Here is a 25,559-nt window from a genome sequence, read left to right as displayed (position 1 = left end):
CCCGCTGCCTTCCTCTGCCATCACACCTTGGACCCCGTGTCCACATCACGGCCCCCACCTGCTCCTTTCTGCTGCCCATGTAGGCCAAGCTCCTTTCTGCCCCAGAAACTTTGCTCTTCTGTTCCTGCTGCCTGGTGCTCTCGCCCAGAATCTTCCTATGTCATCTTCTTCTCGCCATGAGGCCCAAATGCCACCTCTTCAGAAACATCTTCTCTGACGCTCATCTGAAACGTCACCCCCCACCTCTCTCCTGCTCTGTCTTCCTTTGAAGGACTCGGCCCCATATTATGTGACATTTCACAACCGTTTGTTGCTCTGTTGCCTCTCTGAGTGTAGAACATAAGTTCCATGGATCTATTTCATTCGCTCCCCAGCACCCAGGACAATAGGTTTTGCCTGGAAGGTGCTCCTGTATTGGAGGGATGGATGAATGAATAAAAAGTAGCAGTAACAATGGATAGAATAAAAACACTAATTATAGGAATAACAAATAGGAAATAGATGGGGAAACAGTGGAAACAGTGTCAGACTTTATTTTTGGGGGCTCCAAAATCACTGCAGATGGTGATTGCAGCCATGAAATTAAAAGATGCTTACTCCTTAGAAGAAAAGTCATGACCAACCTAGACAGCATATTCAAAAGCAGAGACATTACTTTGCCGACTAAGGTCCGTCTAGTCAAGGCTATGGTTTTTCCTGTGGTCATGTATGGATGTGAGAGTTGGACTGTGAAGAAGGCTGAGCGCCAAAGAATTGATGCTTTTGAACTGTGGTGTTGGAGAAGACTCTTGAGAGTCCCTTGGACTGCAAGGAGATCCAACCAGTCCATTCTGAAGGAGATCAACCCTGGGATTTCTTTGGAAGGAATGATGCTAAAGCTGAAACTCCAGTACTTTGGCCACCTCATGGGAAGAGTTGACTCATTGAAAAAGACTCTGATGCCAGGAGGGATTGAGGGCAGGAGGAGAAGGGGACGAGCGAGGATGAGATGGCTGGATGGCATCACTGACTCGACGGACGTGAATCTGAGTGAACTCTGGGAGTTGGTGATGGACAGGGAGGCCTGGCGTGCTGCGATTCATGGGGTCGCGAAGAGTCGGACATGACTGAGCAACTGAACTGAACTGACTCGTTGAGTGCATGCCATGTTCCTGTCGCCAGGTTAAGCGCTTCACCTACATTTTCTCATCTGATCTTCACAACAAGCCTATTGAAGTCAGTGCTGTTTCCTCCCATTTTACAGATGAGAAAACTGAGACTTGGAGATGTTAGAAGTAACTCACCTAAGATCGCCATCGCGTAACGGGTGATGCTGAGATTCAGATCAGGTCTTAACCCCCGCTCTGTGTTGATCTGGAATTGCGAAGACAGGAGGCCATTCCCTCTATACTTCTTCTTTGGCTGAAGAGTGCAGGGAGTCTTCTTGCTGTTGACAGAATCACAGCCGGCTCCTTCAAAGACAGTGAAGTTGGTGAGACTCTGTCTGAAAGTTAAAGTGATTTTCAAATGGAAACATCAGTGGAAAAATACTGGCCACAGGCACCACCATCGAACCGCACCCACCTTGGGATGGTGGTGATGGGGCTGTGTGTCTGACCCTGAGAAAGGCCAGAAGCCAGACTTCCCTTGCTTTCCTTTATTCAGAAGATGAGCTGTGGTTGCTTTGAAACTCCCAAGTGGATATGTGGCTTGAGCCATTTACATCTTTTCAAACTGGAACCTTTTTTTTTTTTTTTCCCAAAGGGAAATCTGAAACTGAACTTGAATCTCACTGCTGAGTATGAAGGACATTGACATGGACTTTGAAAGACTCTAGAATGTCCACTGAGAACCTGGCTGTCAGGGAAAGCCAGCAGCGTGCATGTATGTGTGTGTGTGCGTGTGGGAATACACAGCCTGGACCACACAGCATGTGGCCTCTTCCTTGATGCTCTGCGTCCTTCTTCTCTGATGTGAGGGGACGGCCCCCCACCTTCCTTTGTGTCCTTCTGAGTGACTGTGTCTGCCACTGGCCTTCAGAGTTTAAGCTCTTGACAGATATTAAAGAACAATTCACTTATTACAGCTAAACAGAAAAGCATATGGAAAAAGCAAACTGCATTAACATCTGCCGCCCGGGTTCCATCTGCTCCCGTTGGCTTGGCTTCGCCTCCAGACGTGCCAGCCTGTCAGCTCTCCGCGGCCGCTCCTCTTTCCTTCCAGGTCAGGACGGGAGATCATGCCCGTTCACTTCGATTCACTCACACAGGACCAGGCACATCCTGGGTGTTTTGGAAACGTGGAGAAATGCATGAAAGGCAAGAAGTTGGGAGACAATGGGCTCTGGAGCTCATACTGTAGATCAGCTGCTGATTAGCTGTGTGGCCCTGGGCGGGTGACATGCCATGTCTATACCTGTTTCCTTGTCTGTCAGATGGGCTTAGCAATAGTGGTAGCTACATGTGAGGATCATTGTGAGGGTGAAATGACATCATGACCTAAATCCCTTGCAGTGGAGCAGAGGGTAGGGGCATAGAGTAAGTGGGTGCATGCCCAGGCGCCCAGTCGTGTCCAGCTCTTTGCGACCGCACGGACTGCAGCCTGCCAGTCTTCTCTGTCCATGGAACTTTCCAGGCAGGAATACGGGAGTGGGTTGCCATTTCCTTCTCCAGGGGATCTTCCTCACCCAGGGATTGAACCCAAGTCTCCTGCATTGACAGGTAGATTCTTCACCACTGAGCCACCTGGGAAGGCCCACAGTAAAGTGTGCTGTAAATCCTAATTCTTGCTTTCAGTAAGAATGTTTATGCCCACCCCCACCTGTGTTACTCATCCCTTTTTCTACAGTTTTACAACTTGACTTAAAAAGGGTTGCCTACAGCATGGTCTTTCAGCCCCATGGGAGTTTCCACTGTGCCACGGACACCCTTAAGGACGCAGTGCCTTATCCCTCGCCACCCTCCTTGGAGAGCTCCAAGCTGGAGGCTCCCAGAGCATTGTTCCATGGGGGGAATGAGAGGTGCCCGTGCCCCTCGCAGAACTGGGCCCACTCAGGGCCAGGCAGCCTCTTCTGTGCTTCGCCTGCAGCTGCCTCCTCCCACCTGAGCTGATTCTTGCCTCCAGCGAGCAAGACAAACCAAATGTTGTTATTTTAGTATCTGGTCGCCTGTCGGAAATAATTTCTAAAAACGTTTTTCCTCTTTTTCTCTCCTGGCTCCCGTGAAGCAGCCACAGCTGTAGAGGGATTAAGACAGGACAGCGGGTAGCCCCTGGCCCTTAGGGGAGGGGCTGCAGTGTGGTGATCAGTTGCTACTTACAGGCTGGGGTGAGTCTTCAGCAAGCCACTTCACCTCCCTGTGCCTCAGTTTCGTGGCCTAGAAAATGGGAATGCCAACTCTGCTGGCCTCCAAGCGCTGCTGTGAGGTTTAAGCGAGTTAGTCCATGCAAGGTGCTTAGAAGGACTCCTGGCATGTGGTAAGTGCTGCTCATTGCCGCTGTTGTTCCTGGGAAGCAGAAAGTGACCTCAAACAGCTGTGGGCAGGGGGACAGCCTGATTAGGGAGGAGGAGTTATTGAACCCAGTCCTGATCCATCCCTACACTTGGGAACTTGGTAGGGGGCGGTGGGGGGAACTTCACTCCCTTTCCTAAGATCTCTGGTAGGGCCCATAGACCTGTAGAATCCTAGAGCGTCTGTGTGATAAGGAACTGGCTGTGGGATAAATTGTTTCAGTCATGTCCAACTCTTTGCAACCCTATGGGCTGTAGGCTCCTCTGTCCACGGGGGTTCTCCAGGCAAGAATACTGCAGTGGGTTGCCATTCCTTCCTCCAGAGGGGTCTTCTCGACCAGGAATCCAATCCACATCTCTTACCTCGCCTGCATTGGCAGGTGGATTCTTTACCATTAGCGCCACCTAGGAAACCCTAAGGAACCGACTGGTCCCATGTGTTTCCAAGATAGGTGTGTCCTTCCAGGATGATTTGGGACACTCCATGGGCTTAAACAAACTTGATTCATCCAGGGAGAAAGTGAATGCCTTTTCCACTGTCCTTAAGTCTGTGTGATGACACCAAGAAGAATGTCTCAGCTAGGTGATAGCATGATTTTAGCACCTAACCCTTGCACACCTCCCTTTATAACAGAGTGAGCCCTGGGCTCCTAGCCTAAAGCAGTCAACTTGATCTACCCCAGGATGGGATATCATTGTTTTCTTTTCCTTGTGTTCAGATTTTTAGGAACTCCCTCATAGCTCAGTAGGTAAAGAATCCGCCTGCAATGCAGGAAACCCCGGTTCAATTCCTGGGTCGGGAAGATCGGCTGGAGAAGGGATAGGCTACCCCCTCCAATATTCTTGGGCTTCCCTGTGGCTCAGCTGGTAAAAAATCTGCCTGCAGTGTGGGAGACCTGGGTTTGATCCCTGGGTTGGGAAGAACCCCTGGAGAAGGGAAAGGCTACCCACTCCAGTATTCTAGCCTGGAGAATTGCATGGACTGTATAGTCCATGGGGTCCCAAAGAGATGGACTGAGCATTCACTTTCACTTTTTCTGGTGATCAACTTTTCACAGTATACGTGTAGACATTTAAATGCTAGCCAATTAAAATCAATAAGTAAATGGGGAAGGTGTTAGAACATACTGTCCTAGCCCAGCACCCCCAGTTTGCAGAATGATGGTGAACAGGGTCCAGAGAGGGCCAGGGCACCTGACCTGAGGCTGGAGAGGACTGAGTTGGGCATCAGCACCTCTGGCTACACATCGGGATCACTTGGGATATTTGAAAAGTTCTGGTCGTCTGGCTTCAGCTCATACCACCTCAGTCAGTATCTCCCTGGTGGATGAAACTGGACACTGCCAGGAAGTGACCCCTTGAGCCATTTTCTGCACGGAGAGTGAGCCTGGGGTGGATCTGCAATTGCAGGCGTGGCAGTCCATGGAGAAACTGCCAGCTCTTTTTCTGTATGTGCTGTGCTCTGCTTAGTCGCTCAGTTGTGTCCGACTCTCTGTGACCCTATGGACTGTAGCCCGCCAGGCTCCTCTGTCCACGGGATTCTCCTGGCAAGAATACTGGAGTGAGTTGCCATGGCCTCCTCCAGGGGGTCTTCCTGACCCAGGGATCGAACCCACATTGGCAGCTGGGTTCATCTAGGAAGCCACCCGGTGGCAGGCACTGTGGTTTAACTCCTCAGTCTCTGTGGCCATGAACAAGTGCCTTTACCTCTCTGAGCCTCTGTTTACTCATTTGTCAAAAAGGATGTCCTCCGACTAACAGGAGTGTTATTCCCAGCGATGATCTGTGTTTTCAGCTCCATCCTATGTACTTTCCCAGCAGTGACTTGTTTCACCCTCGTACCGATTCTGTGAGTGCTCACAGCTGGGAAGCCTGCCCCGAAGCACAGCATTTTGAAATGATGCAGAGACCCAGGTATTTTGCTTCAGTACCTGAGGCCCTGGCCTTGAGTACAGCGGTACTCGGGTACAGCCTCGAGTACACTGCCTGCTGTAAGGCTGTTGCTGTTGTTGTTTAGCCGCTCAGTCGTGTCCAACACTTTGTGACCCCATAGACTATAGCCCCAGGCTCCTCTGTCCATGGGATTCTCCAGACAAGAATACTGGAGTGGGTTGCCATGCCCTCCTCCATGTAAGGCTGTTGGGAACATTCAATAGGAGACGGCATGAAAAATGCTGCCCAAGCAGCAGTGATGAAAGGTGCATTGCGGGGGAAGGGGCTGCATCGTAAAACCCTGAACACCCCGTGTCAGCTTGGATTATCCCGCTGTCAACTCTGGGAGTGAGGGTTCAACAGACAATATTCTGTTCTCTTCCCGAGAACAGGAGGGGAAAGTTCACGGTTGGCCTGATCCAAGTTCGGGCACTTAGGATGCTTGCGAGATAAGCCTGGGAGATTAAGAGCACAAGCATTGGAATCAGACCAACCTGGGTTTGATCCCTTCCTGCCCGTGTGACACTGAGTGAGTCATGTGACCTCCTCTCTGGGCCTCAGTTTGCTCTTAGGTCATGTGTGGATGCTAATGTCTCAGAGACCAGCGTAGGGACTGCCCTGGGGGTCTGGTGGTTAGCTTCCACTGCAGGGGGCATGGATTTAAACCCTGGTCGGGGATCTTAATCCCCCATGCCACAGGGTGCAAGCAAAAAAGAAAAAAAAAATCAGTGTGAAGGTTAGCTGAGGGGTAAGGTGTAGGTGATCTCCCAGGTAGCGAGTGACAGCTGGGAGGGGACGAGGCAGGCGGTAGGACAGAGCAGGACACTGGGAGGCGAGCAGGGCCTGCTTTATTGGGGGATTTGCAATGACTTGGGCATCTAGCCGGGATTTAGTAGTCAGCATGGAAGTCCCTCCCTGACTTGCTGCCTCAAACTCTTCTTGTGTGAAAAAATCTTAATGGGTATAGTGTCTGAGGGAAAGGAAAGTGACCTGCCCTGGGGCAATAAGGAGCCAGGAGTCTGGAGCAGACCCTGGAGGGCCCCCAAGAGGCTGAAGACTGAGAAAAACTTCTTAGAGACCCATCCAGAGAGAAGGCAGCCTGTCTTCAGAACCTTGGTGCAGCTAGCAGCTTGCACTCTGTAAAGTTCACAGAAAGAGCCATCTAGTGGCCTGAACTACTGTGGTCCGTCGGGTCTCCCAGAACCACCTTCTGCTGGGTCTGTTTCATGGGTCGTTTGAGGATAAAGGGGAGCTCCTTTGTCTAGAAGTCAGGACTCATCTGCCAGGGAAGGTCCACTGAGCAGCCCCTTGAATAAGGAATTTGTCCAGTAGCAGACCCTTTCCTACCTGGATGGCAGGTGTTCTGGGGAGGAGGGTCATCTCTAAAACAGGAGGGGCAAGAGGAGGCAGAAACAGCCCTCTCCCCTGTCACCCGGGCACCCAGCCCTGCTCCAGTTCCCCTTCTCACTTTCCCAACTCTCTGGGGCTGGCCTGGCCTGGCCCTTCAGCCTACTTAAGAACCTCTTCCAGCTTCAGTTCCCTCATCTGTGAAATGGGTGACTATGTATAACTGAATCACTTTGCTGTACACCTGAAACTGACACAACATTGTAAATCAACTAAACTCCATTATAAAATTAAAGACTTAAAAATAATAAAATTCTGAATCAAAAATTAAATAAAATGGATGGATAAGACATTAGATACTTGGCATTATATCTGCGACACATCCTATCTGTTTTGCTTGAGTCGTTGGTAAGTTGCTTGTCTATTTCATTCTATTAGAATGTGCGTTTCATAAGAGCAGGTGTCTCCAGATCTTAGTGATAGACAGGTACTTCTGCCAGGGACAGTGGCTGATACATACTCGGCACTCAGTAAATACACATGAATGGATGCCCCACAGAAGGTTATTATAGAAGTTGGGATGAAATGATGCTGGTGATGTTTACCTTCCATTCTCCGTGCTTTGACCTGTGCCTTTGCACTAAGTTGATAAATCTTCTCATTGACTTTATGAGGTTTAGATATTATTATACCTGTTTTACATAGGAAGGACCAAGGCTCAGAGAGGTTTGCTAACTTTCCCAAGGTCACACAGCTAGCAAGTGGCAGGGCCAAGTTTCAAACTCAGAAGAGTGACCTCAGAGCACGCTCCTGTAACCCGTCAGCATGTCCCGGGGGCCATGATTGCCCATTGCCCCCTTTTGGCTCAGCACAATGTGAGAGATGAACAGCAGCCACATGCCCTCTGAAGGGAGGGGCCAGAACTCTCCTTTCAGGGGAGAGCAGGACACTCAAAAGTTGGTTGTGAGGAGGTTTTCTGTCCTGAAGTCTGACAGAGAATGTCAGGGGCTTGTAAGAAGCATGGTTATGAACAGCACATGCCACCCATGAAGCACAGCCCCCTCAGGCCAGGAGGCAGAGGTCATTTTCCAAAGGTGTTAAAGTGGGCTCACCTCCATCCACAGCCCCCAGCAGAGGTGGCCATTCTTTGTCTGCCCACGTGCTCAGTCACTCAGTCGTGTCTGACTCTTTGTGACCTCAAGAACTATAGCCCACCAGGCTCCTCTGTTCATGTGATTCTCCAGGTAAGAATACTGAAGTGGATTGCCATGCCTCCATCCAGGGGACCTTCCTGACCCAGGGATCGAACCCATGTCTCCTGCATTGCAGATGGATTCTTTACAGCTGAGCCACCTGGGCCATTCTGCACAGCATGGCGAACCCTCACATGAACAGGAAGTGTCAGTGCGGCTTCTCCAGTTTGCCGAGGGTTAGGCCCGTAAACCGGAGAAGGCAAGGGCACCCCACTCCAGTACTCTTGCCTGGAGAATCCCATGAATGAAGGAGCCTGGTTGGCTGCAGTCCATGGGGTTGCAAAGAGTTGGACACGACTGAGCGACTTCACTTTCACTTTTCACTTTCACGCATTGGAGAAGGAAATGGCAACCCACTCCAGTGTTCCTGCCTGGAGAATCCCGGGGACGGCAGAGTCTGGTTGGCTGCTGTCTGTGGGATCGCACAGAGTCAGACACGACTGACGCAACTTAGCAGCAGCAGCAGCAGCAGCAGGCCCATAAACAGGCAACCTTCTTCGGGAACTTAGTCTGTAAAACTTTACATGGAGGCCCCGTCCCTGGGAGGGTGGGCCAAGGCAAGCACAGGCTCATAACAGAGATTTAGGGAGACGACAGCAGCATATTCATTTGTGCCTCTGCCTAGTAAAGATAATTTATTGGCAGCTGCTGGGACGCTCAGCCCTGAAATCACATGGATGGCAATATTAGGTATCTTTCCCTTGCTCCCTCTCCCCACCCCAAATGGCTCTGACTTTCAGATGGTGTAAATTAATTGGGTTTGTGTGTGTGTATAAGTGCATATATATTTATTTATTTACAGGCATCTTTCCTTATTTATCTCACTGGCTCTGTGAGCATTTACATTTCTTCTGAGACTCTGTAGTAATGAGCTTACAAGTGGGTCATTCATTACCCACTTGTGGCAGGAGGCGGGGGGAGGGCATGGGGATTCATCAGCAGGAGGCCCATTTGTCTCCTCAAGGGCCCCTTCCCCAGAGGACCAAGATGGGAGAAGAGCACAAACGAGATGCCGAAACAAGGAGTGCTTCCCAGGAGCTGGGACAAGAGACTCAGGGAAGGTGTGTAGGGAAACAAGACCATGACAAATAGCCTGTTGGGGTTGGGGGAGTACAGAACTGAGTTAGCCTCAAGTTATGGAAGCAAAGAATTGATGCTTTTGAACTGTGGTGTTGGAGAAGACTCTTAAGAGTCCCTTGGACTGCAAGGAGATCCAACCAGTCAATCCTAAAGGAGATCAGTCCTGAATATTCATTGGAAGGACTGATGCTGAAGCTGAAACTCCAGTACTTTGGCCACCTGATGCAAAGAGTTGACTCACTGGAAAAAACCATGATGTTGGCAAAGATTGAAGGCAGGAGGAGAAGGGGATGACAGGATGAGATGATTAGATGGCACCACCGACTCAGTGGACATGGATTTGAGCAAGCTCCAGGAGATGGTGAAGGACTGGGCAGCCTGGTATGCTGCAGTCCATGGGGTCGCAAAAACTGAGTGACTGAACAACAAGGGAGACAAAGCAGAAAGGCAAGAGGACTTCACACCAGGGACTCAAGTTATTCAAGTAACCCTCTGCCTGCTGACCTCCTCTCTTCTTTAAAGGTCTCAGCCCACTTAGTGATTGCTTTCTGTTAGGGTCTTTGCTGGAGGTGGAGTCACCCCCTAGGGGTTGTTTTGGGTACCCATGGGACACTCCACCAAGGCTGGTTGTTAACAGCCCTAGGAAGTAGAGTGTAGGTTTTATACCCATGTTTGTGTGATTTGGAGCATGTTACTTAACCTCTCTGTGCCTCCATACATTCACCTGTCAAATGTTAGTTGTTGTTCAGCCGCTAAGTTGTCTCTGACTCTTTGTGACCCCACGGACTACAGCACATCAGGCTCCTCTGTCCTCCACTGTCTCCAACAGTTTGCTCAAATTCATGTCCGTTTCTTCTGCGATGCTATCTAACCACCTTTTGTGAGACATCTTCATTATGACCTGTTCATATTGGGTGGCTCTGCAAGGTGGCTCATAGCTTCATTGCAAGCTTCATAGCAAGCCCCTTCACCATGACAAGGACGCTAATAGTACCTACCCAAAAGAGTTGTTCTGGGATTTTTTGTTAGCTGTGTTGTTGTTCAGTTGCCAAGTCGTGTCTGACTCTTTGCAACCCCATGAACTGCAGCATGCCAGGAGTTCCTATCCTTCACTGTCTGCCGGAGTTTGCTCAAACTCCTGTCTGTTGAGTCGATGATGCCATCCAACCATCTCATCCTCGGTCGTCCCCTTCTCCTCCTGCCTTCAAAATTTCCCCGCATCAGGATCTTTTCTAATGAGTCAGTTCTTTGCATCAGGTGGCCAAAGTATTGGAGCTTCAGCTTCAGCATCAGTCCTTCCAATGAATATTCAGGACTGATTTCCTTTAGGATTGACTGGTTCCAAGGGACTGTCAAGAGTCTTCTCCAACACCACAGTTCAGAAGCATCAATTCTTCGGTGCTCAGCTTTCTTTATAGTCCAACTCTCACATCCATACATGACTACTGGAAAAACTGTAGCTTTGACTAGACAGACCTTTGTCGGCAAAGTTAAGTCTCTGCTTTTTAATATGCTGTCTAGATTTGCCATTGCTTTTCTTCAAGGAGCATGTGTCTTCTAATTAGGTATAATTAAAAAGCATCTTTTAATTAGGTATGTATATTCAGGTCTAATTGACAAAATTGTAAGATATTTTAAGTGTTCAATGTGCAGATTTGATATAGAGATACATTTCCCCCCACTGAGTTCATTAACACATTTTCTGGAATTTTTAAGGATAATCAAGTGTCAAGTGTTAGTGCAGTGCTTAGACTTAATGTTCTATAAGTGTTAGCTACTATTGTTGTTATTACTAAGTTTGAGTTCCGCTGGGCTTGCTTGCCCGTGATTCCCTGCCTGCCAGTTAAACATGCTTTTTCCTCTGAAGTTCGGGCAGGAAAACTGCTTTCTTTGTGAAAACCTCCTCTGCCCTCCTTGGACCTGGATTCTTGATGAAACCCTTGGCACACATTCATCGCCACTCTGCCTCCCTTAGCTCTCGTCCTAAAACGCTGTATGTCCACTCCCACTTCCCTCTCGTGTGTCAGAACTCCACCAAAGACAGGAAGCGTGTCTTAAGTCCCTTTCCTCTCCTCTGCCTCCTCCATGCCTGGCAGGGAGTAAGCGCCCAGTTAAAGTATGTAGGGTGAATGAACCAGTGATTCTCAACCCTGTTGCACCCAGCCCCTCTTCATGCAATAAATCTTTTAAAATAATTCCTCTTATCTATTGTGAAATGAAATCCATACTCGTTACAACCTACTTACACTCACAGCTCTGAAACAGATCAATACACTGCCTTGATAATAATATAACAAATGTGTTCAAAGTAATTTGAAATAAAAATAATGTGTATTTTGTTCTGTAAATGATCAGGCATAACACCTCCAGACAAGCACTTCCCAAACTGTAATGTGCGGACAAACCCCCAGGGCATCTTGTTCAAATGCAGATTTAGTGGTCCAGGCGGGAGCCTGAGAACCTCCATTTCTAACAGACTCCCAGGGATGCTGATGTTGCCAGCTGTCGGGCCTCCCTTTGTGTCAAGGGGCTAGAAGACACATGAGAAGGTCAGGTGCCGGATGTTGACTCACCAAGAATTACAATCACAAATGCAGGTGGGGAACAGGTGTGTTTGTTGGTAACCTACAGACATAGCTTGTGTGGCTGTTGATGACAGGATTTTTTAAAAATCATGCTAAAATTCTGAATGATGTAAGATCTCCCCTTGAGTTAAAGATAGTTACTTTCCTGGAAAATTCAGTTCTACTAAAATCACTCAAAAGTACTCTGTCATATGTAAATTTGTATGAGGTTCCTGACCTGCATAATTAAAAACCAGCTGTTCGCCCACATGACAGGTAGAGACATTCAGAAGTCCTGCCGGATGTGGGATGGTTCTTCAGTGCTTTGGAAATATGCTTGCTAGGGATCTGGTGGCCCCCATCGCTCTCTGCCAGGAACATCCATCCCACAGTCATTGTGGCAACCAAAATGGCCAACGTGTTTTCAGAACACCCCTCGAGGGGCAGTCTCACGTCTATGGAAAACCCTGGAATAAAAGGATTCCTTAAGGACTCTTGAGATCTTTGAGGCAAGGCTCTGAAGTTGAGTTGCTTGAGAATCCTGGGTCCTTGGTTTTAAGCAGGCTCACAACGTGCAGTGGGTGAGGGGACCTGCGCCACCTTGGACAAGAGCGTGATGATCTGTAGAGCAGCTGCCCCTTCTCAATACTACCAGCCACTGCTCAGTCCCAGACGGGCATCACATGCAGAAACCCAGCCCACTGCTGCCAGGCCTCCTGGTGCTGCAAGAGAGGGTGGAAAGCCAATTTTTAAGATGGAATCTCTAGACCTTGAAATGTTGGCTGGAACTATAAACTGAGACATGAGTACCCCGTACGAAGCAAACCAACCCCTTGATACAACCATGAAGTCCCAGTTATCACCTCTGGTTTAAATTGGGGGGCTTCCCTGGTGGCTCAGTGGTAAAGAATCCACCTGCCATTATAGGAGACACAGGTTCTATCCCTGGGTCAGGAAGATCCCCTGGAGAAGGAAATAGCCACCCACTCCAGTATTCTTGCCTGGAGAATCCCATGAACAGAGGAGCCTGGCAGGCTATATAGTCCATGGGGTTGCAAAGAGATGAACACGACTTAGCGACTGAACAACAACAGCTTAAATTAGGGATGTGCCAGCAGCTTGGGGTCTAGCCACTTGCTTGAATGAATGTCTCCCCTCCTCAGGGTGACCCCATTTCCAGCTGGGGAGTCTAACCCTCCTCCTTCCCCGCTTGCAGGTGCAGTTTCTCCCCACCTCCTCCAGATCCTCCGTGCTCCCTCCAGTATGCCTTTCCTTAGTTAACTTGGGCCCTTTCTGTGGCCATCTCTTTCTCCCTGGCCTAGCTCTTCTGTTCTGTCCACTTGGACTGGTCACTTGGGGCTGTTGTTGCCACATGGGAGCAGGGCTTGAGCCACTGAGGCTGCAACAGGGGTCTCTGGAGCGCATGACTGTGGAGCCGTGCTTCTCCACCAGGGGTGATTTTTGGCCCCGAGGGTATGTCTGGCAGTGTCTAGAGACATTTTTGGTTTTCACATGAGTGTTACTGTCATCGAATAGGGAGAGATCGCAGGTGCTGCTAAACACTCTAGAATGCACGGGACAGCCTCCACAAAGAGACGTGACTTGCCCCCAGATGTCCCTAACATCACAGTTGAGAAAGTCTGTCTTGGAGAAATCCAGAAGGCTTTGTTACTGAAGCTAGACTGGCTTGTTCATTGTGACTGTCACACCCTCCTGGTGGGGCTAGAAGGACATTGTGGGTCCAGTCTGGACTCCTGTGTGGACACAGCAATACGGAGTTGAGGTCCAGGCCACGTGGCCTTGGGCAATGTCAGGGATAAACAAGGCCATAAGGACAGATTTCAACGGGTGAGATCTTGTTGCACTGGGGGAATGGGTCCAGTGTGAACTGAACGCCACTGAGACTTGTACAGAGAGACTGGTTTCTTAAAGGGAGTGTGAGGGCATAGTGAGGGGATGAGCAGGGCTTGAGCAGAGTCAGGGCAGTGAGAAAGGATAGAAAGCAGGAAGGGGGTGGGGGGCCCTGTCCCCATGAAACTCATCTAGGTTTGCCGGCTGGTGCTTCTCCAAGCTAGTCCTCTCCCTTGCATAGGGGCTGGGAGGGATGCTGGGGCCCTGTCTTAGGGGGTTAGCTGGAGCAAACTCGATTCTGTGGGCAGCCTTCTGTGTTCTCAGGCAGGCGCTAGAAGGGGACTAGAATCACCCAAGGGCTGTGTCCTTGAGCTGTCAGAAATGATGTTAGTGTTTGCTCTAGTCTTTACAGGCCAAGGTTGAGGCCATGTTGAGAAGGGGCTCAGAGGGGCTTGGCTAGAGTTTGGTCAAAGGGAGCATCTTTGCCAGCAAGTTGGTCTTCCTCCCAGAGGGTGTCCCAGGCCTTTAGGGTTCTGCCTCTCTCTATAAAACTATTTATCATCACTGCATTTCCAGTTGACCTAGATTTCCACCTGTGTGTGTATTTATCGTGTATGCAAGTAAAATACAAACCCATAGGCCGGCTGTATAGGGAAAAACCCAACGTAAAAAAGTCCTCAACTTTTTATTTCCTCAATGAGTAGGTATTTCGGATGATAAGTCTGTATTATGTTGGCAATTCTCAAACTTGTTGGTCTCCATGGACCCCCTTCTATTTTCAAATATTGTTTTGGACCCCCAAGGAGCTTTTCTTTATGTAGGTTATATCTATCAATTATTTGTTATATGTTGAAGTTTAAACTAGGGCATTCTCAACAATGGTTATTTATTGATTTACTTAAAATAATCATAACTCATTATGTGTCTGTATAAGTAAAAACTTTTATGAAAAATACGAATGTTTTACACAACCAAAACAAATTTCGTGAGAAGAGGCATTGTTTTGCATTTTTGCAAATCTTTGTAATATCTGGCTTAATAGAAGACAGCTGGATTCTCACATTCGCTTCTGCTTTCAATCTGTTGCGATTTCACACATCATGGGTCCTCTGCAAAACTCCACTGTGTGCTTGTGTGAGGATGAGTGAATAAAGGAAAATAACATCTTCAAATTATGATGAAAGTAGTGACCTTTAAGGGTCCCCCTAGGGGTTCTCAGAGCACATTTTGAGAACCACTTCATTAGATCATCACTGTAAGCATTAATTCCAGTTTAATCCATTGTAGCTAACATTTATTCAGGTCTAGGCTTTATCCTGGGTGCTTTACATGTGTTAACTCTCTGAACTCTCATGAAAGTGCCGTTAGGCAGGTACTAGTTATGATGCCCATTTTACAGAGAGGAAGACTGAGGCTCTCAATGTTAGATACTGTGCCTGGGTCACACAGTGAGCAAGTGGCAGAGGCCTGATAGACTTGATTGCACTTCACCTCCCCACCTTGCCCTTCCAAATGGCTTAAGTCTACTCACTGGGTGATGGAGCACCAGCTAAAAATGTCAACTGAGTGCTGAGTATGTATCAAGCCTCGTGCTAAATGTTCTGTTGTTAACTAGAATTAAATATGGGTGTGCCCTATTATTTAATCTCTCCCTCACCTTTGCAAAGTAGGTCTTCCGACCCCTTCTTTTTTGGTAGATGAGAAAATTGAGGCCCTGAGAGGCTGAGCTCCTTTCCCCATATCTCAGAGTTAAGGGGCAGAGGCTGGATTCCAAGTCAAGCCAGTGGTACCCATGCAGTTCCCTCCCTCCTCACCCAAAGCTGCGCATCCCGTTAACATGACTAAATCTGCTAAATTACACCAGGCTTATTATTGAGGGTTTTATGAAAGCCTGGCCTGCCCGTGCCCGGTGAGGCCCCGAGTTTCTGAGTGCTGGCCAGCCCTGCCATTCTTTGTGCATACGAATGAGCCAGCGAGGGGCCTCTGTGAGGTCTGTTTGCATTGGCAGCTGGGGTAATTGCATGTCCTAATTGGGTGCAGCTATGCACACTGCAACTGCCCTGGCACAGCCGTCCTTTTGGAAGCAGGTGCAGGCTTCTCCCCCAAGTGTCCCTCTCAATGACCCTGGTCACCTTGGTGATGGGACTGAAGCCTCAGACACTGAGTTCACCAGCGGACAGCTACTCAGCTGGCCATGCGTCCACATGGCATGAAAGGAAGCTGTAAGTGGGTGGTGATGAGTGAGCGGGTGGGATGGGCGCCCTCACACCTGTACGGTGCACCTGGCCGGGGCTCCCTTCTGGCACCCTCCCTGGTCCTCAGAGCAGCCGAGAGGCGGGCAGCATCGGTGGGTGTGGCCTCTAGACCTCAACTGCCTGGGTTCCAGTCCTGGCTCCTCCACTTCCTAGAGCTGGATTTAGTCCCTTAACTTCTTGGAACCTCCGTACTCCCATCCAAAACATGGGAAGAATAACAGCATTTCTTTCATAGGATCCTCGTGAGAATCAGATGAGTGAGTCGGTAGAGAAGGCTTGGAAACAGAGCCTGGGGCGGAGTCAGCACTGTGCACGTATTTTCTAACAGGTGCATGTTGCGTTAGCACCTTGTATGCGTCAGTCACTGTGCTTCAGCGGTTCTCAGTTATGGGGAGAGAGGTGCCAGCCGCAGCCCCAGGGATGGATGAGGGATTTGAAGATGAAATCGTCTATCCCAGGTCAAAGCGCTACTGGAGAAGACGATCACAGGATGAAGCAGGGAGGAGACCATGCGCTTAGGAGCACCCATCTACCCCTCCATCCCTGGTCTCTTAAAATCCAGCAGCTATTCCTCAACGATTTGAAATGGCAGAACTTTGTTAGTCAATCGTATTGATTAATGGTCGATTCAGAGAATGTTCAGCAGCATCACACAGAACCTGTTATCTTATAGATGAGAAAATCTGACCATCGCTAAAGCAAGACAGACCCCTGGGTCTCCTCCTTTCCTGTTTGGTGTCCTTTCTACACAAAAATAAGAGCAAACGTTTATCAATGAGTGGAGCATGTCGAACCCACCTCCACTCCAAAACAGGACTGGGGTGTGGCGGGAGGGGGGATTCAATTGATCAAGCAGATTCAGTTGATCAAGCAAGGAGAAATCCATCCTGAAATCTGAACAATTAAGAACCAGGAAGGACAGAAGCAGACCCAGGTGTCTCTAGCATAGCAGCTTGGGTCATGTAACCCACCTCTCAAAGCCATCTTGTGCTTGGCATATTTCTACCTGATTGAAATTGGCTCTAAACATGCCCAAGGTTGAATGGGAGTGGAGGACATTATTGCATTTAATTATTTCTCTGGAATAAAAATGGATTCTAGCAGCAGCTTAGAGGTACGGCAACAGCAGAGCAATTAAGAGTTTTGGAGCTCGCATGTGAACATTTGAAAGTGCAATCATTATAATAAGTGCATTAAAATAAAATAAGTCAAAGGGTTGCATTTACATAAATAACCCAAGGTGAGAGTGTTGGATTGCCTAAGAATAAAAGGGACGCAGCTAGTAGATCATCGTGAAGAAATAATAATCGATCTGTCTTCCAGGTGGAGACCATAATGGGTGAGACAGTGGAGGTCCAGTATTAATTGGTGGGGAAGCTTCTTTGCGTTTTCTTCTTCCTGCTTTGCGTGTGGCAGACACACTCCAGAAGTTTTATATACATTCATCATCACCAAACACCCATGACGCCTTATTTTCGAATCCCTGTTTTCCAGATGAGGACACTGAGGCAGGCAGAGTTCGGATCACACTTCCAGCATCACTTTCTTTTCTTGGTCAGGTTACTCCACTTCCCTGTGCCTCAGTTTCCTCCCCTTCGTTAGGACTCATGCTGTGGCTTCACTGGGTGCCCGAGGGGATTAGGGACACAGGGTGCATGAAGGGCCAGAGTTTAAGGGGACATGGGTGCTAAAGGTATGATGATTGTCCCACATGTGTTTGCCTGGAAACCTCCCACAGTTGGTTTGTACAGGGAAGGGAACCTGGGCTTGGATGTCTGGATCTTGATTCTCCTGGGGGAGGAGAGAAGAACTGAGGCCCATTAGCCTCTTGGCGAGCAGGTGAAGAGTTAAGGGGAAAGTGAGTGATACTTCTCCAAGGTATAGAAGGGCTGAGGGATAAATGGATAGAGCAATTGTAGTGTATTCGTACAATGGAATACTATTCGGTCTAGAAAAAGAAGGAAATCCTGCCATATGTGACAGCATGGATGAAGCTCAAGGATGCTGGTATGAAAGAGGGATGAAAATGAAAGCTGCTCAGTTGTGTCTCCACGGACTGTAGCCCACCAGGCTCCTCTGTCCATGGGATTCTCCCGGCAAGAATACTGGAGTGGGTAGCCATTCACTTCTCCAAGGGAACTTTCTGACCTAGGGATTGAACTCGGGTCTTCTGCATTGCAGGTGGATTATTTATCATCTGAGCCACCACGGAAGCCCAGAGGATGTTAATACTGAATGAAATAAGCTGGATGCAGAAAGACAAATGCTGCTTGATCCACTTACATGAGAATCTAAAATAGTCAAATTCAGGGCTTCCCTGGTGGTCCAGTGGTTAAGACTCTGTGCTTCCAAATCAGAGGGTGAAAACTCAATCCCTGGTGGGGGAACTGAGTACAATTTCATGTGCTATGTGGCATGCCCCCCCACCAAAAAAAGAGTCTGCCTTCAACTTTACATAAATAAATAAAACAATCCAACTCAGAGAATCAGAGAGTAGGATGGTAGTGGCCAGTGGCTGGCATAAAGTCTTGGTGGTGTAGGGTGAATACATTCTAGAGATCTGCTGTATGGCCTTGTGTCTGTAGGTGGCAGACTGTATGGGGCACTTAAAATGTTTGCCAAGAGGGTAGATCTCCTGTTACGTGTTCTCACCACAGTAAAATAAAGTGCACAAAAAAGAAAGAAAACCGCTGGGGGAAGGTGTTGGAGAACTCAACTGCTGTAGAAAACAGCCCTGACTCAGCGTGACCGAGATCTTAGGCTCCTGAGTGATGCCTGATTCTCACTGACTATGCCTCAGTGACTTTTCTGGAAGCTATCGGATACCTGTGAGCTCTTCGTGCCAGAAGACAAAATATTTCCCTTTCCTCTTACACTCAAATCTTTTGGTTTCCCTTGACAGCTGAGTAGCCCGTGCGGCCAGGGGGAAGGCCATGGGGTCACGCAGAGCTGACAGTCCCTGTTGTGTGGGTGTCTCTGAGTGGACAACCCTTATTAATCTCAAGTCCTATTAGAACTGATGGTGGCCCCTGGTCCTGATGTCACAAATTAACCAGAGGAACCAGCTAATCTGACGGTCAGATTAGCTTCATTGATTACAGTGTTTCCTGTGTCTGGTGTTGCTTAAAGAAGTTCTGCCAGAAAGTAGTGGAGAATGCGAGCTTTTGTAATTTTTATGGAAGTTTTCTGCTCAGGGGATAAACTGGTGATTGTCAGTTAACAAGGAAAGAGAACAACCCAGGCACTGTACTTAGGATGTTTTTTATAAGAGTGGATACATGTGGCTGTGGGGGTTTCTGCTTACTCTCTGCCTTCTTGTTAACTTCTAGAGAATGGGCTTAGGGACAGAATTTAAACTCACATCCTTGGACAGCAAGTGTCATCAAACTGATTTTTTGGCTGTTGGAGGCAAAAAGTAATATGAAATTGGGTCTTGTATCTGAGGTCAGCTAAGAGGAAGAAAGCAGATAGTTGTCTCCTGTATTATTCAGGATGAGTTAGAGCGTGCTGCAGTCACAAAGATCCCCAAGCCTCAGGGACAGAAATCCACAGAGGTTTATTCTGCCCATGGAGGGCTGGTGGAGTTACAGGGCCTTCACCATCGGGAGTGTGGCTGGATGCTACCGGGGAGGAAGGGACAAGGCAACATGTGCCTGGCCCCGGTCACTTGTCTTGGCAAGTTGCTTGGCTATGCCTCATTTGCAGGGGATGGGAAGTGCAATTGTATCATGTGCCAGGAAGGAAGAGAACTGGAATATTTGTCAAGAGCTTTACTGAATAGCATCCCCCCATCCAGTCCATTCCAACCTAGGCTAATGTGTGCAAAGACCCCATCCACTCTGTCACAGAGAAGGGACACTAAATGCTCCGCCCTTGACCTTTCAACTGAACAGAAGAGGCACAAAACTACCACAAGTTTTAGAATTAGACAGGTGCAAGTTCACAGCCTTCGCTAAATAACATCACACAAATCACTGAATATCCCCAAGCTTTTTTCTCCTCTTTTGTAAGATGAGGGAATGGTAGTATTTTCCTCTGTTATTCAGAATTTACTTCTGAAGGTTAAATGATTTACCACATGGATGGGCTTAGCACACTGCCTGGCACCTGATAACATGCCCTAGTGGGTGAAAGCAACAAGCAAGCCTTGGTTCCTCTTTCTGTAAAATAGTGAGTTGCGTACCCCTTAGGGAGTGATTTTCAGCATGTAGTAAGTAATACCTGTGAATCAGCGGCATATGGCGACTGGCTCACAGGGACAGCTCAGAGAATTCATCTGAGAGGTTGCTTGGGAGTTTTCAAGGGTCTCTGGACAGAAAGAAAGAAAAGAGGAATAGCAGTGAAGTTTGTGTAGGTTTCAACAAGAGGCATGGCCCCCACTTGAGGGGGATTTCCTACAAGATGCATGCAGGAGGTGAGAAAAGCCGGAAATAGGCGCTAGAACCGGAAGTTCCCCTTTACGGACCAGCATGTAAGGTTGACTCCCATGGATGACCAGCAGCTTCTCTGTGGCAGAACACAGACTGCACTGTCTCTCGGCATCTCCTTGTTTCAGGCTTCTATCCATGGCCTCCAGCCGCTGCCACCATGGTGCTATGTGGCCCCTCCTTACTGTCCTCTCCCTCTCCTGTGACTTCCTGACACCTGATGGCCACTGGCCAGCCTAGAGACGGCTCTTTGGAGATGACATGCCTGTCCCAGATCCGTTTAGCTGGGTGAGAGTGAATGGGAGGGAATGCCGGGCTTAAGGGGACAGAGTGAGGGGAATCACAAGGGCTCTGCAGCTCCCTGGAAGTGGCTGGTGGATCTCATGGCCCAGGGCAGAAGTCAGCTACCTATCTGGTTTGAATCCCAGCTTCACGACCAACTGCCTGGGTTACCTTGATGGGTCACTGATGCCAGTGCAGTACCTGCAAAATGAGAATAAAAGTAACATCAACTTACAGAATGGGCATGAGGTATCTTAGTGTTGCTTTCATTCCTATGGACTCTGAAATTGGTAGTTGATGCTAGGGGAGATGAAACAAAGGTAAGAATTGGGTAGACACATTGCTGGACCAAATGGGGACATTGGAGACAAGGGCAAGCAAACCAAGCCCAGAGAAGGGGAACCTTCTAAACTCACAATCCTAGAGAGCTGGGGTCTGCAGTGTTTTTTAAAGGGCCAGATAGAAGTATTTTAAGCTTTGCAGGCCAGATAGATAGTCTCTGTGGCAACCACTCATCTCTGCTGTTGTAGCAGGAAAGTGACCATAGACAACCCATAAATGAATAGGCATGGCTATGTTTCAATAAAACTTTATTTACAAAAACAAATGGCATGGAGGATTTGGCTCAGGGCAGGCAATAGCTTGTAGGACTGCTAAAGGAGGAGAAGCACTTAGTGTCCACTGCACGGCAGCCCCTCCTGGGCACCAGCACTGCCTCCACAGCTCTGTTCCTCCAGCGCCCTCCTTGAGAACCTTCAGTGGTCACATTTAGGAAAATGAATGAGGATGTCTGCCCTCAGGATTGCTACTCATTGCCAGTGTGTTACTATAGCAATGGATTTAAAGAGTCAATTAGCCTCAGTTCTCCGTGGCCTCTGTGTCCCCTCTGACTGACTAGCTTTGGCCCAGTGGATTCTCTTTCAGGTTAAGGTCTTCGTAATGGGCTCTAAACAGAAGTGCTATATTTTGGAAATGATGCAGGACGTTAGTTGACCAGTGTATTTGATCCAAGCTCAAAATGGCCAGGGCCCACATACCATGGAGAAGCTGAGTTCCAGGTGCCCCTCTTCCTGGAAAGACTCATTGTCTCAAAAATGACTCTTGGCTTTTCTCTTGACCCACCCCGTGCCGGCCGGATGACTTAATCAGTTCTGCTCCAGATACGAGCATCAAGAGTCAAAGCTCAAACACAAAACTGTCACCAAGTCTTGGGTTCATTGTAAGGATTGTCCTATAAAGGACACATTCTTGCCAAGATAGCTGGTGATGTCTCCCCTCCAGAATTAACTATGACATGGTCTCATTTCTCTTACGGGCATAGATCTAGGAGCATGTCTTAAAGGCAATGGAAAGTAAATATTATCCTACCAGTGTTTTCTCCCCTTATAGCTTTATTATGGCTTTGCTGGCCATTAACCATCACAGCGCTCTCTGCTGGAATTTAAACAGGAAATTCAGAACAAACTGTCTAGATTCCAGTGGCAGAAACACTCAAGGAGACTTACATGAAAAGGGAGTGTGGTTAATAACAAGCATTGAGGATCATAGTCCAAGCATGTTAGAGGTTGCAAAGTTTTATTTTCTAGTTGAAACGTCTTGTATTTCCAGGTTGAGAAACGGAGTTCAAAGAGAAAGATCTAACATGAAGTCTAAGGTGAAGCTCATGGCAAATGCAGGGCGTGTGACACCAGGGCTCAAACCTCCAAACCTACGAGCCCCATCCTCCAGAGCCCACCTGCTTAGCCTGACGGCTCAGTCAAGATTCTCTTCTGTTTTGTCTCTATCTTCTTTAGGACGGCTACTTCTCTCACCGGCCGAAAGAGAAAGTGCGAACAGACAGCAACAATGAGAACTCAGTGCCCAAGGATTTTGAGAACGTAGACAACAGCAACTTTGCACCCAGAACTCAGAAGCAGAAGCACCAGCCCGAGCTGACGAAGAAGCCCCCGAGAGGACAGAAGGAGCTTCTGAAGAGGAAGCGGGAGCAGGAGGAGAAAGGGCGGGGGCGTCCGTCCCCGGGGAAAGGTCCCAACGAGGTGCTGCCTCCCGGCGAGAGGCTCGCGGTGAACGGCAGCCGCGGCAAGGACGCCCCTCGGCCGCCCCACGCCCGCAAGAGCGGGGGCAGCTCCCCCGAGGCCAAACCCGACCAGCCCCTCAGGTGTGACATCTCGGGCAAGGAGGCCATCTCCGCGCTGTCCCGCTCCAAATCCAAGCACTGCCGCCAGGAGATCGGAGAGACCTACTGCCGCCACAGGCTCGGGCTGCTGATGCCCGAGAAGGTGACTCGGCTCTGCCCGCTCGAAGGTAAGCCCCAGCCCCGCTCTGCTCACGTCCGCAGACCTTCTTCGAGCGACTGCCCTATTTTTCAAACCCCAAGTCAAGACACGAGATCATTTGTTTTGGACCTTCCTACGAATTCCAAAATCTTGCGTGGGAAGTTTCCCCAAATCAAATTACCTTTTGGTGCAGCGTTAACCAGTTGCCTTTATGACAAGGATAAAATGCAGTGCAATCAGGGCTAATGTGGAAGGTGTAGGTGGCAATAGTATTGATACGGATTGTTGTCTCTCTCAGCAGAATATGGGGATTAAAATTGACATGAATATTACTGTAATTGAATAGGATCTAAAAGGATCTATTGGTTGCATTGACATTGGGAGCTCTGAAAAAACATCCTCCATCTACAATTTCTTCCTTCCGTGTTGCCTTCCCCTTCCGCCACCCCCGCCCCCCCACCCTCCACCAGCCTCCCTCCTGCCCCACACTGGGCCCCCTTCTCCTTGCTGATGACCTCTGATGATAAATCAGATCTCTTACTGCCATGCGGTATGAGGTCAAAGCTGTAAGAGTGATGTTCATAAGTGCAGGGGAGGGTCCTCAGAAACCGGGGGCCTGGGCGATGGCTCTGCACAGGTGAAGTATCATGGTGTGTGCATCTCTGCATCTCGCCTCTCACCACAGACACGCGTTCCTTGCTGGTTCATTTCACCTTTTCCAGTGCCTGCAGAAGGGGAGTAATAACAGGTACTGAGTGCTCGCTGTGTCCTGGGTACAGCACAGGCAATTTGCATTACATCAGCTCTTCTCATCTGTGGCCCAGTGAGGTTGGCACTGTCGTCAGGAGCATGTCATTTTTCATTTGAGTGACATAAAATAACTTCCCCCAGGTCTTACAGCTTGTAGGAGGCCTCACAAGCCTACAGGTAGAGACATCCTGAGATAGAGATCCCACCATCATGGGTGAGGTCATATTTTCTCAAGATCAAAATAAATAAATAAATACATGTTATGGCAGAAAGTTTCAAACCCACCTTGGAGAAGGGAGACCCTTCATGCTCCCACCATCCGGCTACAGAGAACTCGTGGGGGTCAGTGCTGTTTCACCCACATCCACACGCCTGCCCTGCCTCCCGCGGCCACACACACAAGCTCACTGCAGGTCAGCAGATATTCTTTTTCTTACAGAAGACCCTACATCCCAAATAGTTTGTGAATTAGTCTGCTCCATGGGTTTCTGCATGCAGATGGCGTCCCAAAGACTTCTCTAAAAAGAAGAAAGCGCCGATATCACTGGGAGCAAACAGAGAACGATGCATTGGAAATGGAGCGATGTGTGTTCTTGTTCAAGTTTCCCCAGGAACTCACAGGGAAAGTGCCTTCAGCTCTCTGGTTCCAGCTTCCTTATCTGTTCAGGGAGCAACCTGCATTAAGTACTCGAAGGGTCTTCCCACTCAGCCCTCCCTGGGGGTCCACTCACAATTTGCTCTTGGTCATCCCTCGTTCTCATTGGCCACAGTCAATGCCAGGGGTACCCTGCTGTCCCTCACTAAGCAACCAAGGGCTCCAAATATTAATACCTCCTTGTTGCTTCTAAATTCAAATACCAACGAATGCTCATTGTGTGGAGGACACATGGGGAAACCTGGGTGGGGCAGGGGTTCATGAGTGGAAGAGAAGAGGGCCCACGAGGTGCTGGGTCAGTCTTGGTGTCCAGACAGAAGGTCAGAGCCTCAGGAAAGCTGCAGAGCTGGGCTGGGTGGCAGGGTGGGAGCAGAGGGCTCTTGGTTCCCCCAGCGTCAGAGGATTTGGAGGCCAGGCAAGTAGATGCCTGATGTCTCATCAATCCTGCATCCCTCTTGATGCAGGAGGTGCGAGGTGAGAACGGCTCCCAAGGAAAAGAGGACTGGGTCACCTCTAGAGAAATCCTGATTCTGTCTCTCCACTGGACAGATAAGAAACAAGGCCCAGAGAGGAGGAGGCTTATGGTCAAGGTCACCCAATCAGAGGCTGAACTTGAGCTGAAATTCAGCTCCTCATCCCTCACACGTGCTTCTCTGTTGACCTCCAGTCACAGGATGGAGGGTATGGATCAGGTCGGGGGTGGCCATGTGGGTGAGTGGGCAGAGAGACCTGGAAGGGTCCATGGCAAACCCTTCATGGGGCCCCCTCTGGGCGGGGTGCAGTGGGGACAGCTTCAACCCTTACCTCAAATTCATCTGTATTTTAAAGTGTTCAGATGGAAATGTGTATCTCCACTATACTCTCCAATAGAAAGGTTTAAAAAGAAAAGGTTCGTGTCTCCCTTGCACAGGGACTCTTGTCTAAGCGGTCCCAGGGTTCCCATTATGCTGTTGACTTGGCAGATGTTTAAATTAATAAGCAGAGATGTTTCCAAAATCTTTCCCTGACCTAGCGCGTGGCCTGGCAGAGGCCTGAGCTGCCTGTCTTTCCTTGAGAATAGCAGGGGGCACTCGCTGGGTACCAAGGGTTGTCGCACTTTTTCTATAAAGGGGCAGAGAGTAAATATTTGAGGCTTCATGGGCCTTGCAGTCTCCATCACAACACCTCAACTCTGCTGTTGTATCACAAAAGCAGCCAGGACGGTACATACACAAGTGCACTTGGTTATTCTGAAAAAAAAAAAACTCAATTTATGAAAGCAGGCGGTGGGTAGCACATGGCCCATGGGGCCATAGTTTGCTGATCCCTGCTAGGTACCAAGTCCGTGTAGTAGTACCTCCAACACTTGCCTTCCACCCCATTGAACCCTCATACCAGCCCTGTGAGGTCGGTTTCTTTAT

At 48.9% G+C, this 25,559-nt stretch overlaps 1 protein-coding gene across 1 annotated transcript in view; it reads left to right on the top strand.

The window, feature by feature from the left end:
- The window catches only part of XYLT1 (xylosyltransferase 1), a 346,872-nt gene that overhangs the window by 171,012 nt on the left and 150,301 nt on the right, over positions 1-25,559 (top strand). The window contains exon 3 of the mRNA XM_068968807.1: positions 22,272-22,782. Within this exon, the coding sequence (XP_068824908.1) occupies positions 22,272-22,782 (511 nt within the window). The remainder of the gene's footprint in view (positions 1-22,271; positions 22,783-25,559) is intronic.

The sequence above is a fragment of the Capricornis sumatraensis genome, chromosome 3 (genome assembly GCF_032405125.1).
Source record: "Capricornis sumatraensis isolate serow.1 chromosome 3, serow.2, whole genome shotgun sequence".
Classification (NCBI taxonomy): Eukaryota; Metazoa; Chordata; class Mammalia; order Artiodactyla; family Bovidae; genus Capricornis; species Capricornis sumatraensis.
This window is presented reverse-complemented; position numbering and strand designations above follow the sequence as displayed.